Genomic DNA, 15770 nt, shown 5'->3' with positions numbered 1-15770 from the left:
ATAGTCATATAAATTTAGTTGGAAATCACATGATCAGCTTACTTGGCTTATTGAACACAACATAAAACAATCATAATTCAGATAAGTTCATTTCTTACATTATTTAATTTCTATTTATATTCTTATTGTCCCAAAGGACAAAATAATGCTTATTTCTTACAAAGGAAAGTTCAGTATAATTGATAAAGTAAATTTACAGAAAATATCTGAAAGCTACATTGAAGAACAAAACAGAAGATAAATTGAACATCAAAAATAAATCATTATTTTGTTGATACTGTCCATGTCTGCAATGTAACTTAAAGTGAAAATCTGATATCATATGATAATCAGTCTTGAACAGAATAACTGAAACTCAGAAGAAATTATCTGACCCTTGAACAATAGGGAAAAGCTGCAGGAAAACCAAGGGATACATACATTAAATTACACTTGAACTTCTTTTTATAGGGCAAAAGGAAGGACAAGGAAGTGTATGATGCTCTCTACATCTTGAATCCTCTGAAAGGACTTAGGATTTACTTAAGGTTCTGAGACTATTGTTTAAAGGATTTTACCAAGCAGTGACTTAGTTTTATTTAGTGAAAGTGATGCCAAATGATATAAGATTTTCTCTTTAATTATTATTTACAAATGAGAATAATTATTTCAGTTTTAACATTAGTATTTATGGAGCACTTACAATGTGCTAGGTAAGTAGCATCAAATAAATAAGAAAACCTCTAGCATATATGGTGATCACAATAGGAAGTCACAGTTTTAGTGTATCAGTATTTTAATGAGGTGCATGTTTATGTACAATTTAGGAGAAACAAGTATGCTAAGTTATATGCTCATGGCTATTCACGGGTCATAGCCTGGTAGAATAGTAAAAAAGAAAGGCCTAGGTAGCTATAAAGAATTTCAAGCACTCTGGTCTTACAAAGATAAAGCTATATATGATAAAGACAAGAACCACAAATATATAAAAATGCAAAATTACATAAAAGCTTTAAAATGTTTCATTAAAAAGACATTAATTAAGAAATTGATTTAAGTAAAATTTCTTATACTAATTGAGTAATTTATAGTTATGGGAAGATTAATCACTAATAGAAGGTCAAATATGGAGAAAATACATACTCAATATCCAGTGTAATTTAAAAGGCCAACTCCAATCAATATTAACAAAAGGAATAAATTTAGCATGATCAGGGATATGCATTGGTTTGGAATAGAGATACGTATTTGGATAAAACTATTTCTTAAAAGGCATCGTAACAGGAGTTAGTTTTGCCAAATTCGATGTCACTTAAACAAACACAAAACTTAACTTAATACAAAATTATTCCTGCATTTGGTATTTTCTTTAATTTCTCTCTATGTCCTGAACCAAGAGGTTGGGGAATATTGGCTTCAGGAATTTGAACTCACCAGTCCCAGGGTCTCCGGTCAGACACACCTCATACTGGTAGCTCTGGGACAGGGTCCCAGTACCGCTGACGTCCACCAGGTGGCCCGGAAAGTGGCCCTCGGGCACCGAGCAGCCACCCAACGAGGCGGCCCTGCCCCTCCTGCACAGCCGCACCGCGATGAACGCCAGCACCGAGAACAGGAAGAGCGACGACACCGACGCCAACGCGATGACCAGATAGACCGTGAGCGGGTCGGCCTGGGCCGGGTCGGCCGCCGCTTCCGGGAGCGGCAGGTAGGGCTGCGAGAAGCCGTCCACCAGCAGCACGTGCAGCGTGACGCTGGCCGACAGCGGCGGCTCGCCATTGTCCTTGACCAGCACCACCAGCCTGTGCTTGGCCGCGTCGCGCTCGCTCAGCAGCCGCGCGGTGCGCACCTCGCCGTTGTGCGCCCACACGCCGAACAGCCCGGGCTCCGTGGCCTTGAGCAGCTGGTACGACAGCCAGGCGTTCTGGCCCGAGTCTCCGTCCACCGCCACCACCTTGCTCACCAGGTAGCCCGGCTCGGCCGCCCTGGGCACCAGCTCGGTGCAGGGCGCAGAGCCGTTCTGCAGCGGGTACAGCACGAAGGGCGAGTTGTCGTTGGCGTCCAGCACCAGCACGCGCACCAGCGCCTGGCTGCTCAGCGCAGGGGAGCCGCGGTCCGTGGCGCCCACGCGGAACTCCAAGGCCTGCAGGACCTCGTAATCCAGCGCCCTCAGCGCGAACAGCTGCCCGTTGTCGGCGTTGATGGACACCAGGGAGGTCAAGGGCAGGTGCGGGTCCTGTGGCGGCAGCAGCGAGTAGGTGACCTGGGCGTTGGCGCCCGCGTCTCTGTCGGTGGCGCTGACGCTGCCTATGTGCAGGGCGGGGCTGTTGTTCTCGCGGACGAACAGGGTGTAGGAGGTTTGGGTGAAGGCCGGGGCGTTGTCGTTGACGTCGGACACCAGCACGGTTATGTTGTGCTGGGTTTTCAGCCTGGGGGTCCCCAAGTCGGTGACGGTGATCGTGATGTTGTACTCGGCTCTACTCTCTCTGTCCAGTGGTCCTTCTGTTACAAGGGTGTAGAAATTCTTGAAAGTCGGTTTTAGAATGAATGGCAGATTATCTGGAATAGAGCACATCGTCTTTCCATTGTCTCCAGAGTCTCTATCTCGAATACGGAAGATAGAGACAACGGTCTCAGGAGCGTTTTCTGGGATGGAGCTGGTGAGTGAAGATATGGTCAGTTCGGGAGCATTGTCGTTCACATCCACCACCTCTACAAATACAGTGCCTTTTCCAGAAAGGCCTCCTCCATCCGTAGCCTCAATTTCCACGTGGTAAGATTTAATTTGTTCAAAATCCAATTCCTTTGTCAGTCGGATTTCTCCTGTGACTTCATCTATTGAGAAAGTTTGTTTAATTTCATCTGATGCTTGGAACAAGCTATAGGAAACACTCCCAAAGTTTCCAGCATCTGCATCCCTAGCAAAGACACTCAGTATTGGGGAGTCTAGGGGGCTGTTTTCCAGGATCTGCACCTCATACGGGGTGTGCACAAACTCAGGAACATTGTCATTGACGTCCATGATCAGGACTCGCACCGCGATAGTGCCGGACCTGGGCGGAGCCCCACCATCCAGCGCCACGAGGGTTAAGCTGAACTCCGGCTGTTCCTCTCTATCCAGCGCTTTGTCCTGCACCAAATCTGGGTACTTCTTACCCTCACCATGATTTCGAGTAAGAACGTGAAAATGAGAACTGGGGCTGATAGTGTATTGTTGAAGACCATTGCTGCCCACATCCAAATCCTGAGCTGATTTCAAAGGAAAAATAGTCCCTGGCTGACTATTTTCCGGGATTTTCAAGAGCATTTCCCTTGTCAGGAATACTGGGGAGTGGTCATTTATGTCCTGGATTGATAATTCTCCTTCAAAAAACTGCACCGGCATTTCCAGGAATACTTGGAAATGCAGTACACATGGTTCTGTGGAGCCACATAGCTCTTCCCGGTCTAGTTTCTCTCTCAAAACCAAATCTCCCGTCTGACGATCCAGCTGCAAGCGCTGCTTGTCATCGTCAGACACCACCCGGGCCGACCGGGCGGCCAGTTCCCCAATTCCCAGACCCAGGTCCTTGGTCAGATGGGCTACAACGGAGCCGCTCTCTGTTTCTTCCAGCACAGAATAACAAATAGGCTCGGGATTAGCTTGAGACAAGAACACCATCATAATAAAGGCCATCACTTGCCTGTTTGGTTGAATTCTCTCTAGCGTCTCCATGTTGGAGCCCGGGTGCTTACATCCAATCCCTTCAGCAACCACAAAAAGACTTGAGATATTCAATTCCGGTTTCTTGATTAGTTGACACCTCACAAAGTTACTTTGAATCTTAAAATCGTTTAGTATATTGCTGCCAAAACTCGTCGGTAACCCAGTACTGCTGGAAAAGCTTCTTCCGTGTGTCTTTGATTCAGTTTTGCAACAAAGGAATATGTGAGTATTTAGGGGCTTATTCACAATCTTAGCCTGCAGCGCCACCCTGCGTCTTTATTGGGAAATTGATATTCTCAAGTAAAAGCATATTTTGGAAGTGTCCAAAAGTAATCCATTTTTAAAGTGTGTAGAACGTTTACAAACTTTGTTATTCCATTAATTTGCGTAATTTGTAAGATTATTCCACTACATTACCTGAGCTAGAATAATTGTGAGCAGAAAGCAAGACGGTATCTCCGTCTCCCTACACCCTAAGCAGTGGAACTTCAAAGAACTCCATTTCCCCTTTGCATAATCTAACCAGGGGAGATAAACTCTTATAAAATTACAATTAATAATAGCTATACCTGTGTATTTCCAAGTATGTGAGGAATTTATAATTATGTAAAAGTTAAAGTGTTCTGTACCATGTGGTCTCAGACTATTTTTCAAAGGAAAGGTTCTTCTATCTTCCTACACGGGTGTGCAAACAGCAATAAGTTGAAAGAGGAGGTATCTTGCTTTGTTATAAGTCCTTTTACAGTCCTTCCTCCACATTAAATTTAGGAGGAAGTCAAATAGTATTAGAATCAGATTTTTAGAACTGAAAAGGAAGTGAAAGGAAGTTTTACAGATAAGGAAAAAAGCTCCGAGGGTGATAGGACATGATTATTCTACTTTGTTATTATCAGGATAATATCAAGATTAAAATCAAGTGAGCAAAAATCATAGAATTTTGTAAAGATAAAGGCTTTAAACGTAAGCTTCTTTAGCTAGATAGATACCTGTATTTTGCAATGACTTTGCATCTTAATGTATTCATTCCTTGTATCCCAGATATCAGATTCTTTCACAAGAAGCCCTGATTTTAACTGGTGAGCAAAGAGTGCCTCAGGCCTTGTCTATGGTGAAGAGAAGAGACTTGTTTATAAAATGGATTCCAGCACAGTGTACATCTATTGTAATTATCCTGATATAGGAAGTTAACTGAGACACAACTGACCAGTTTATTGGTTACAATTAGCATGTTGAATGGAGTACCACTTATCTTGGCACTTACGTGATTTCTCTTCCTTAAATATTTTGTAATTCAATTTAATTACCTAATTCACTTAATAAATTATAATTTATAATTCATGCTGAATGAATTATTTTAAAAGCATGTCAATAATCTTAGATTCTAATAGAAAGTATTAGAAAAGTTACTTTTGAAAGAAACCTGGATTACAGTAGTTATTCAATAACTATGAGTTGATGCATTAATTAATCTACTTTAATTATGTTTCTATCTATATAAGAAGATTATTGTCAGATCATACATTCAGCCATGAACATGTCTGAAAGTGAATATAGAATTCTGAGAGATGAGAGTATAATACATGCTGAGTACTATTCAATTAAGTTTATTTTGATTCTCGTTCTATTAATTGCTTCCTATAAGATTTATAGCAATGGCAATAATAATATTAATACATTTTACAGTTTTCTTTTACTTTTAAGGTAAATCAGAGGAGATAAAATATGTACCAACATTAAGTGAAATAAGAAAACATAATACTGAAAAGAATAAAAGAAAAAGTATTATTTTAGATATAAATTTTTAAAAATCTGGGAAAAATAAAGAGCAAATTGTTCATCATGGAGTAAGCAAGTTCTAGTTATATTCAAATTACAGAGTGCAGAACAAAATTCAAACTACATTTTGTTTACTTATTTCTATATGCTGACATAGAAATACTGTTGCAAATCAGCTCTTTTCAGTTCCTTTTGTCAATCCAAAATAAAGGATATTGAGACAATATTAACATATCTGTGCTACTATATGCCAGATATTATTCTAAGCATTTCATATATATTAATTCATTGTATTCCCCCAAACAAGCCTATGAGGTGGGCACTTTTATTGGCCACATTTTATAGATGAAAAAATGGAGGCATAGAGAGTTTAAATAGCCTGCCCATAGTCACAACACCACTTGAAATGGCAGAGCTAGGATTCAAACTGTTACAGTGTGGCTCTAGAATCCATTTTCTTATCTACCCAAGTGGAATTAGAGAGGTGAACAACTTTTTAGATAATTTAGATCCAAACTTCATCCTGGTCGTGGGTACATAGTGAAACATATTTGTATTCAAGTTTTCAATTAATATAAGAACATTCAAAATTGTTTATTTCCCTTTAGAAATATGTACCAGCAAAGAGAGGTGGTTATGAAATTTAGAAATTGGAAGGAAAACTACTAGTGTTTTGTTGAGATCATTAATTACGTGTAAAATTTTTAAAGAGTAACATATATAATGAATAACCTGTAGCCTTACATATTGAAGAAAAAATATCTATGTATAGATATTTTCAAATGTTACTAGGATGTAATTAAAATCAAGAAGGGTGGCCTAATTGGGTAATCTAACACACAACAGCATGGATTATTCCCCTAAACTGCCAAATTTATCTGAAAAAAAAAAAATCTATTACATTACATCTGCATAGAAGAGGAGTTGATATAAAGAATGGTCACCTGAAAAATCATTTCTTTCCAGTCAGGAAAGGTGCATTATGCATTCTGAAGGATTCATATAACAATGTACACAACTGGTTGCCAGACCTGAAGCATAATATTTAAAATATTTTTTCCATTTTGAATATTCTGAGAGAGAGAGAGAGAGAGAGAGAGAGAGAGAGAGAGAGAGAGAGAGAATAGCTAGCAGGGTACTCTGGAAACTAAATAGCAATTTTAATTCCTGCTTGGTAAAATATAGGCACAAATTTTTAATATAATTGAAGAAAAGATAAAAATCATTTTAAAGGAATTTGAATACAAGTAGTCCTAAAATTCAAAGTGCTAAATCCGTACGTTGAAATTTTGAATAAAATTTGTTTAAAAATTTGAATAAAATTGTTTTGAAAAATTGAGAGAATATTTTTTAAACTTCATGTTAACTTGGGGGCTGTTTTGTTCTTAACTTGAAGGGTGAGAGGGAGATTAAATATTAATTGTTGAGAGAAAGATAGAGAAATTGGTGAAATAGGTATTGTCAGATTTTAACTGGTATTTTTAGTTCTTTAAATCATACTTTAAATAGTATTATTTCAAAATATTAAGCTGAAAATAATTAGCTAATGTCAATGGTTTGTGGATTTTATTAGAAATTCTTATCTTTTAAATTTTTCTACTAGATAGATAAATTAGATACATCAGTTGGTCATTTGAATGAAATAACTGTAAAGCAACCAATACTGCTCATTGGTGAAAGTAAACTAAAATTTAGTATCAGCTAACTTTTCAAACTAAACTGATTTTCAAAAAGTCACATCATTGAAATTTAAATTTAGAAAGGAGATATTTGGATAATTAGGGAGGTTAGCTTGAGAAATTTGTGATGGAATCTAAGACAATTTCTAATAATTCCTTGTAGTACATTCTAAATAAAAAGATAGTATTTATGTTTAATGTATTTAATTATTCAAATATCTAATATCTAACTCATAGCACATCTTTAAAATCAGGAAGTTTGAGTTCTCCAACTTTGTTGTTCTTTTTCAAGATTGTTTCGGCTTATCTGGGTCCACTGCATTTCCATATGAATTTTAGGGTAAATTTGCCAATTTCTGCAAAAAATTAGGCTGGGATTTTGATAGAAATTGTATCGACTCTCTAGACCAACTTGGAGGGTATCACCATCTTAACAATATTAAGTCTGCCAACCTGTAAACACTTTCCATTTACTTAGGTCTTCTTTAACTTCTTTCAATGACGGTTGGTAGTGTTAAGTATACAAGTCTTCCACTTATTTTGTTAAATTTATTCCTAAGTATTTTATTCTTTTTCAGGCTATCACAAATGAAATTGTTTTCTTCATTTCATTTTTAGGTTGTCCAATGCTAATGTACAGAAATAAAATTGATTTTTGTATGTTGATCTTGTATCCTCCAACCTTGCTGAACTCATTTATTAATTTTAGTAGATTTTGTGGATTCCTTAGGATTTTCTCTATGTATGATCATGTCATCTGTAAATATACTTTTACTTTTTCATTTCCAATCTGAATTATTTTATTTCTTTCTATTGCCCTGGCTAGAACTTACAGTACAATGTTAAATAGAAGCAGTGAGAAGGGACATCCTTGTTTGGTTCCTGATCTTGGGGGGAAAGGTTTCATTCAGTCTTTTACCCTTAAATTTGAAGTTAGCTGTGGGTTTTTATAGTTGCCCTTTATCAGGTTGAGTACATATCCTGTTATTCCTAGTTTGCTGAGTATTTTTTATCATGAAATGGTGTTGGATTTTGTAAAATTTTTTCCCTCCTGTATTTATTGAGATGGTTGCATGGTTTTGTCCTTTTCTGTTAATATGGTGCATTGCATTGATTGACCTTCATATGTTAAACCAACCTTGTATTTCTGGGACAAATCCCACTTGGTCATTGTGTATAATCCATTTTATATGTTGCTGGAATCAGTTTGCTAATATTTTGTTGAGGGTTTTTGTATCTATACTCATAAGAAATATTGGTATTAGTTTTCTTGTGTTATCTTTGTCTGGTTTTGGCATGAGGGTAATATTGGCCTCATAGAATGAATTGGGAAGTGGTCCCTGTTCCTCTTTTTTTAAACAAATTTATGAAAGATTGGTGTTAATTCTTTAAACATTCAGTAGAATTCACCAGTGAAGCAATCTAATCATGGAATTTCATTTGTGGAAAGTTTTTTGATTACCGATTAAATCTTGTTGAATAGGATGAGACATTCAGGATGAAGAAATCCACTTCCCCAGAGATAAAGAAATTTAAGCAAAAAAAATCCTCAAGATGACAATATTTAGGTAATACAATTTTAATTTTCAGTAAACCCTAAATTGTTCTAGAAGTTGAGTTTCTCGTCAACATCTTTCCTTGTGGACAGCCTATATTAGTTGGAGACAATGGCTTCAGAAATCTGAACCCATTTGTCTTGATATTCCAGTCAGAAACCTTTCACATTAATAGCTCTAGATATAAGTCCCAGTGATATTGATATCCTCACAATGTTAAGAAAAATGGTCTTATGAGCAGCAGGCCACTGAAGGTTCACTGTTCATCCTCCACAATCTGAGCATCATTGAACAGGGGCAGAGAGACTTGAAAGAGGAAAACAGCTGAGACAAATCAGTGAACAAGAGAATAAACAACCTGTCGGCTTGAGTAGACTTCTGTGGTTGGTTCAAGGAATGGAAGGTAGGGCTGGGACAGGTCCTAGACCAGGTGTAGCATGACCATGCCAAATAAAGGTGGCTTCTCGTTGTCCTTAATAACAGCACCAGCTTGCGCCTATCACTTAGGAGCTAGATATACTCCATATTTCCAGTTTGTGAGCCCACATGCTAAACATCAAGTACTCACTCTGAGGCCTTGAAAAATTGAAAAATAGTCATGAGTTCTAACTCATGTCACCACCCAGTTTACTGCCTTGTTCTACCTGGCATCAGTGCACAACAAAGGATTGCTTTGCAGAGGGTTTTCTTTGTCATCCAGCAAGTTGTATGTCATCCAGCACTACCATGTGCAGCACTCTCATGCATATTAATCAAGACCATGAATTTTTTTCCTGTAGGTAATCCCTATGTATCACTTATTTCAGATACAACTCAAATTTCCTTAAAATCAGCTTGTTTAAGATTAAAATCAGCTTGTTTACTCTGAAGATTGAAAAGTAAAAAATGTTGCCATTAGTTCCCATGTCTACAGCCTTAAGAGACACATGACAACCAAGCAGAGGGAGACCTTCTCTGAGATTTTGCCTCATAGAACAAATGCAGAGCAGTGCCATGCAAGGGAGACTGGAGCCCAGCTCAAACACACCGTCAGGTGTAGGTCCAGAACTGCTGCCTGTGTGTGGGAACGTTGAGCTAAGCTTCTTAATTAAGGCTTGGCTTTATACAGCCTGAGGCTGGAGCCACCTTGAGACGCCTCCTTCCTCCCTTCTTCAAGACTACCAAAACCAGTACTGTTATGAGGGAAGACTCCAATAGGAGATTTCTTCATAAAATACCACGAAGCATATGAGGAAGACTAACAGCATGAAAAAGGGACTCAACAAATAAAAGAATGTATACCCAAGAAACAGAGATTCAGAACAATATGGAAAAAACTTAAAAGTAAAAAATATTTTTAATTTCCTCCACCAAAACAGAAGAAAATAGCAATTGTGAAAAAACATTGTTTTGAAAACCTGCCAATTAAAAATTTTAAAAAAGAAAACTATGGTTACTCAAAGAAAAACAAATTCAGTACATTGGATGAATCTCAAATTGGGACCTAGCAAATATCAACAATAAAAAAAATGTAAAAGATGGGCCGGCCCAGTGGCTCAGACAGTTAGAGCTCCATGCTCCTAACTCTGAAAGCTGCCGGTTCGATTCCCACATGGGCCAGTGGGCTCTCAATCACAAGTTTGCCAGTTCAATTCCTTGAGTCCCGCAAGGGATGGTGGGTTGTGCCCCCTGCAACTAGCAATGGCAACTGGACCTGGAGCTGAGCTGCACCCTCCACAACTAAGATTGAAAGGACAACAACTTGAAGCTGAATGGCACCCTCCACAACTAAGATTGAAAGGACAACAACTTGACTTGGAAAAAAGTCCTGGAAGTACACACTGTTCCCCAATAAAGTCCTGTTCCCCTTCCCCAATAAAATCTTTTAAAAAATGTAAAAGAGAGTAGAGAAGTTTACAGATAAAAGAATGAGAGCTAGATGGATATCACTTTTTCATCAACAGTGTTGAATACAAAAGAACAGAGGGAAATGACTTTAAAATTAAAAATCTATGATCAACCAAACCATTGGCTAAGATTATGAGTATTAGACATAAAAATAACTCTCAATTTGACTAATAGATTTCCAGCTTTAAAACAGAAGAATACACTCTAAGAAGCAAGAGACTCCCAGAATAAAGCAGTGGAATGTGTAGAAAAACTATCATCTATTTTCTTAAGTCCCTATTTGCAAGGAAGCCATATTTAAGGATTAAGGAAGATTTACAAAAAGTATAAGTTACTTCACTAATTTTAATAAGTGATGCTTGAATATAGTTTAGTCTTTTAACAACCCTATATAAAAGTTTACAATTCATTTTCATCTCTTTGCTTTTCAGTTTTAAAAACTAGATATGAATGTCGAGAAAATATTTATGAATTAATGTGTTTTCAAAGAGAAAAATGGAGACTGCACACTATCTAGAATTATGTTTTGAAGATGAATGATTTGCTATTTTAAAGTTTATTCAAAAGTTTTGGTATCTTGCAAATTTTACTTAATTTTGATAGCATGAAGACTAACCAAAGTTCAATAGAATAACCAATCAGAGGCCAGGGATATACTACATAGGCCAAAAAAGAACTACCCTTTATACTTTCCACAGTTGAATACTTTTCTAGCTCTGACACTACTTGGGACTAAGCCAGTCAAAAAAAAAAAAAAAGAAGTCTTGATCAGAATTCTTTGCCTTTTTCCTCTCTTCATGAAAATTCAGCTAAATATGAAAAGAAGGGGGGGGGGAATCTCACCAAAAGAGCCGGACTCAAACATCTCTATAAAATACTTTATGAATGAAAGGAAATATTCTCTTTTCCCTGATTAAGGATTCATGCATTTGATTCTCAGTTATACAAAATGATGCCATTTTAAACTAACTATACTTTAATGTATGAAGGCATGTCAATTTTAAATTCCTTTTTTCTTTGGGGAATTTTGAAAATCTTTGAGAAAACTTGAGTTCTGTTTGTTCTAATCACAAATATTAAAATAAACTTATTTTTTCCTGATCAACTTCTTTAATAAGGGACTAAATACTTTAATACTTAAAGTAAATTTTTCTATATGATTCAAAATAGCCATAAAATGTGATGTTGGGGTTGCTTACACATTTTATTCTTAATTGTAGCTCATTTAGACTTTCACAGTGATGTTGCTCTCTCCTCTTTAGAACTTCCTATTCTTATACATTTTCTTTTAGTTATACTATAGGAGGCAGAATGCTGATGTGGATGGAAAATGTTTATCCCAGAAGAACCATACATAATCCTAAATCATGTCAGGTTGAAATCTGAAGGAGGGCAGTAAGACAGGAAACAAACAAAAAGATTTCCCTTGTATATTAATTACCATGTAAATGCCAAATAGATATTAACTTTTTAAAAGCAGGATTGGCTGGGACACTACTTTTATCATAAAGCATATAGAGATACATGTACTTTCTTGAAACTAACAAAGGCCCTCAGGTTGATAACATTTACATCTCAGAATTTACCAACCAAATTGTCATAACATCAGATGCCTTACTACGTAATATTTCATACCAAATGAAAAAGCACAATCAGTTGTTCAAAATGCCTTACATTTAATTTGTTCTCAGTCATGAATACACTTTAAGCAAATCCAAGAGTAATTTTCCTATTAGCCTATATTTTTGTTCACTTTTGACCAATATAAGTACATACAGTTTTGAAATATTAATTGCAAATATCAAAACAGAAAATGAATTGAATGTGTTACTTTCGTTTTGGTACTATGTTCCTAAAAAGGTGGTGCACCTTAAAGATGGTACATATTAAAGAAAACACATTCTTATCTAGCCACAAACTTCATTAAACATAGACAAAGCTGCTTTAGGAGTATAATAAAGAATATTATCAGACTAAATTCAACAAGGTAAATTATAAGATTGGTGGTTTGGAATTCTCTCTACATTGTTTTGGATATAGAATTCAAAACGAGTTCCTTTAAGTAAACCTATTTGAAATCACCATTAAAAGATAACGAATTTATTTTTACTCACCTATTAGAAAACGTAAGCATTAAGACTGCACTGGTAAGATAGTAAGCAGATGAAAAAAGGAGAAAATGCAAAGATTAACTAACTAAATAGAAAGTAAAATCAATATATAAATAAAATGTTATATCAACTAAAGATTCTTGATTCTAAAAGAAAATACTCATAGCCAAGCAGTTACTTTTTGATTCTTCTGTTAATGAAACCTAAACTACTCTTGCAATTGGAATTTTGCATTAGTTTTGTTCTGCGTCTTGATCCAGACCATTGGGGAGAATCGGTTTGAGGAATTTGAACTCGCTGGTACCTGAGCCTCCCATCAGACACACCTCATACTGGTAGCTCTGGGAAAGGGTCCCAGTACCGCTGACATCCACCAGGTGGCCCGGGAAGTGGCCCTCGGGCACCGAGCAGCCACCCAACGAGGCGGCCCTGCCCCTCCTGCACAGCCGCACCGCAATGAACGCCAGCACCGAGAACAGGAAGAGCGACGACACCGACGCCAACGCGATGACCAGGTAGACCGTGAGCGGGTCGGCCTGGGCCGGGTCGGCCGCCGCTTCCGGGAGCGGCAGGTAGGGCTGCGAGAAGCCGTCCACCAGCAGCACGTGCAGCGTGACGCTGGCCGACAGCGGCGGCTCGCCATTGTCCTTGACCAGCACCACCAGCCTGTGCTTGGCCGCGTCGCGCTCGCTCAGCAGCCGCGCGGTGCGCACCTCGCCGCTGCGCCCACACGCCGAACAGCCCGGGCTCCGTGGCCTTGAGCAGCTGGTACGACAGCCAGGCGTTCTGGCCCGAGTCTCCGTCCACCGCCACCACCTTGCTCACCAGGTAGCCCGGCTCGGCCGCCCTGGGCACCAGCTCGGTGCAGGGCGCAGAGCCGTTCTGCAGCGGGTACAGCACGAAGGGCGCGTTGTCGTTGGCGTCCAGCACCAGCACGCGCACCAGCGCCTGGCTGCTCAGCGCAGGGGAGCCGCGGTCCGTGGCGCCCACGCGGAACTCCAAGGCCTGCAGGGCCTCGTAATCCAGCGCCCTCAGGGCGAACAGCTGCCCGTTGTCGGCGTTGATGGACACCAGGGAGGCCAGGGGCAGGTGCGGGTCCTGTGGCGGCAGCAGCGAGTAGGTGACCTGGGCGTTGGCGCCCGCGTCTCTGTCGGTGGCGCTGACGCTGCCTATGTGCAGGGCGGGGCTGTTGTTCTCGCGGACGAACAGGGTGTAGGAGGTTTGGGTGAAGGCCGGGGCGTTGTCGTTGACGTCGGAGACCAGCACGGTTATGTTGTGCTGGGTTTTCAGCCTGGGTGTCCCCAAGTCGGTGACGGTGATGGTGATGTTGTACTCGGCTCTACTCTCTCTGTCCAACGCTCCTTGGGACACTAGGGTATAAAAATTCTCTACGGATGATTTCAGGAGGAAGGGGAGATCGTTCTCAATGGAACACATCATTCTCCCATTGTCTCCCGAGTCTAGATCGGAAACACTGAAAACGGCCACCACTGTGTCTGGCGAGTTTTCCGGGATAGGACTTGTAATTGACGACAAAGTCAGTTCTGGTGGGTTATCATTCACATCAACCACCTGAATTATCACTGTCGATTTTCCCGAAAGACCTCCGCCATCCTTGGCTTCTATGTCGACTTCATAAGTATTAATCGCCTCAAAATTCAAGTATTTGACTAGTTGGATATCACCAGTAATTGGATTTAGTTGAAAAGTTTTGCGAATTTCTTCAGAAACATGAAAAAATGCATATGATATTGTTCCAAAATTTCCTGTATCTAAATCAGAAGCTGAGACAGTGACAATAACAGAGTTAAGGGGGCTGTTCTCTAGAACTTGAACCTCATAGAGAGACTGTGTAAATTCTGGGGCGTTGTCATTTATGTCTAAGACCAGGATGTGGATCTGGACAGTCCCAGACCTGGGCGGTGACCCGCCATCCAGCGCTGTGACGGTTAAACTGAGCTCGGGCTGCTCCTCACGGTCCAGCGTTTTGTCCAGTACTAGTTCTGGGTACTTCTTTCCATCCCTACGACTGCGTGTGAGAACGTGGAAATGGGAATTAGGAGTGATCGTGTAGTTTTGGAGACTGTTTCTTTCCACATCCAAGTCCTCAGCATTTCCCAAAGGAATTACTGTTCCTGGTGGAGTGCTTTCTAGGATTTTCAGCTGCATTTCATTTTCAAAGAATACTGGAGAATGGTCATTTACGTCTATGACCTGGAGCTCATTTGTAATAAACTGCAAAGGGTTTTGCAGTAAAATCTGAAAATACAGTATACATGGCTCTGTGGGGCCGCATAGCTCTTCCCGGTCCAATTTCTCATGCAGGAGCAAATCACCGGTCTGATGGTTGAGCTGAAAATACTGTTTGTTCCCTTTAGACACAACTTGGGCCCCCCTAGCGGCCAGTTCCCCTACACTCATGCCCAGATCCTTTGCTAGGTTGGCTATTAAAAAGCCCCTCTCTTTCTCCTCAGCTACAGAGTAGCGTCTCGATTCGGACCCAGCCAGAGACCCACCCAGTAAAACAAAGAGAAACAGGACTTGCCTTTGTCTAAGAAACCGCTTCCCTCCGGCCTCCATTTCACTTTCTGCCATGTTCTTCCAAGAAATATTGCCACCCTGAGCCTCCGATAGCACTGGGAAACGCAGTCTTTTGCCTCCCAACCTTTGAAGAAGGTCTAGCGAATAATCCCTTCTAGGGCTCAGATTTGCTTGCTTAAACATCTGCCCATGCTCAGAATCCCTAGTTTACCGCACAGGATCAGTGCGTTACTGAGTACGCACGCTGTCTGTGGTTTAATTCTCCTTCTTAGTCAACAGCGCCACCATGCGTTCGCTAGGAGTTTCAAACTCTTGGAGAAAGTGTTTTGTTTGGGGTTTCTTTTTTGTTATTGTTTCGATATTTTTAATCACTTACTCCCCTTACTAAACCCAGCTGACGCTACTGAAGGAGTTTCTTGTGTTATTCGAATTAAATGAACACAACCTAGGGAAATTAAATGTACTGTCATCTACAAGAAGTGACGGTCCCTGGTAGAGTCCTTATTTATATGATTTTACGGAAGTGGATACCTGC

General features: G+C 39.7%; 2 protein-coding genes across 2 annotated transcripts; both read right to left on the bottom strand.

Annotated features, from left to right (window-relative positions):
* Positions 1–86: 86 nt before the first annotated feature.
* On the bottom strand, positions 87–5129 carry LOC141567282 (protocadherin beta-4). Its single transcript, XM_074313671.1, has one exon. The coding sequence runs from the start codon at positions 3692–3694 to the stop codon at positions 1349–1351; it is 2346 nt and encodes a 781-aa protein (XP_074169772.1). The 5' UTR covers positions 3695–5129; the 3' UTR covers positions 87–1348.
* A 7108-nt stretch (positions 5130–12237) lies between these two features.
* On the bottom strand, positions 12238–15550 carry LOC141567276 (protocadherin beta-3-like). The gene is given in 2 exon segments (XM_074313663.1): positions 12238–13417; positions 13419–15550. Coding segments are annotated over 2 exon segments (2490 nt in total). The 5' UTR covers positions 15419–15550; the 3' UTR covers positions 12238–12927.
* Positions 15551–15770: the final 220 nt, after the last annotated feature.

Source organism: Rhinolophus sinicus, linkage group LG10, assembly GCF_036562045.2.
Source record: "Rhinolophus sinicus isolate RSC01 linkage group LG10, ASM3656204v1, whole genome shotgun sequence".
NCBI classification, from domain to species: Eukaryota; Metazoa; Chordata; class Mammalia; order Chiroptera; family Rhinolophidae; genus Rhinolophus; species Rhinolophus sinicus.
This window is presented reverse-complemented; position numbering and strand designations above follow the sequence as displayed.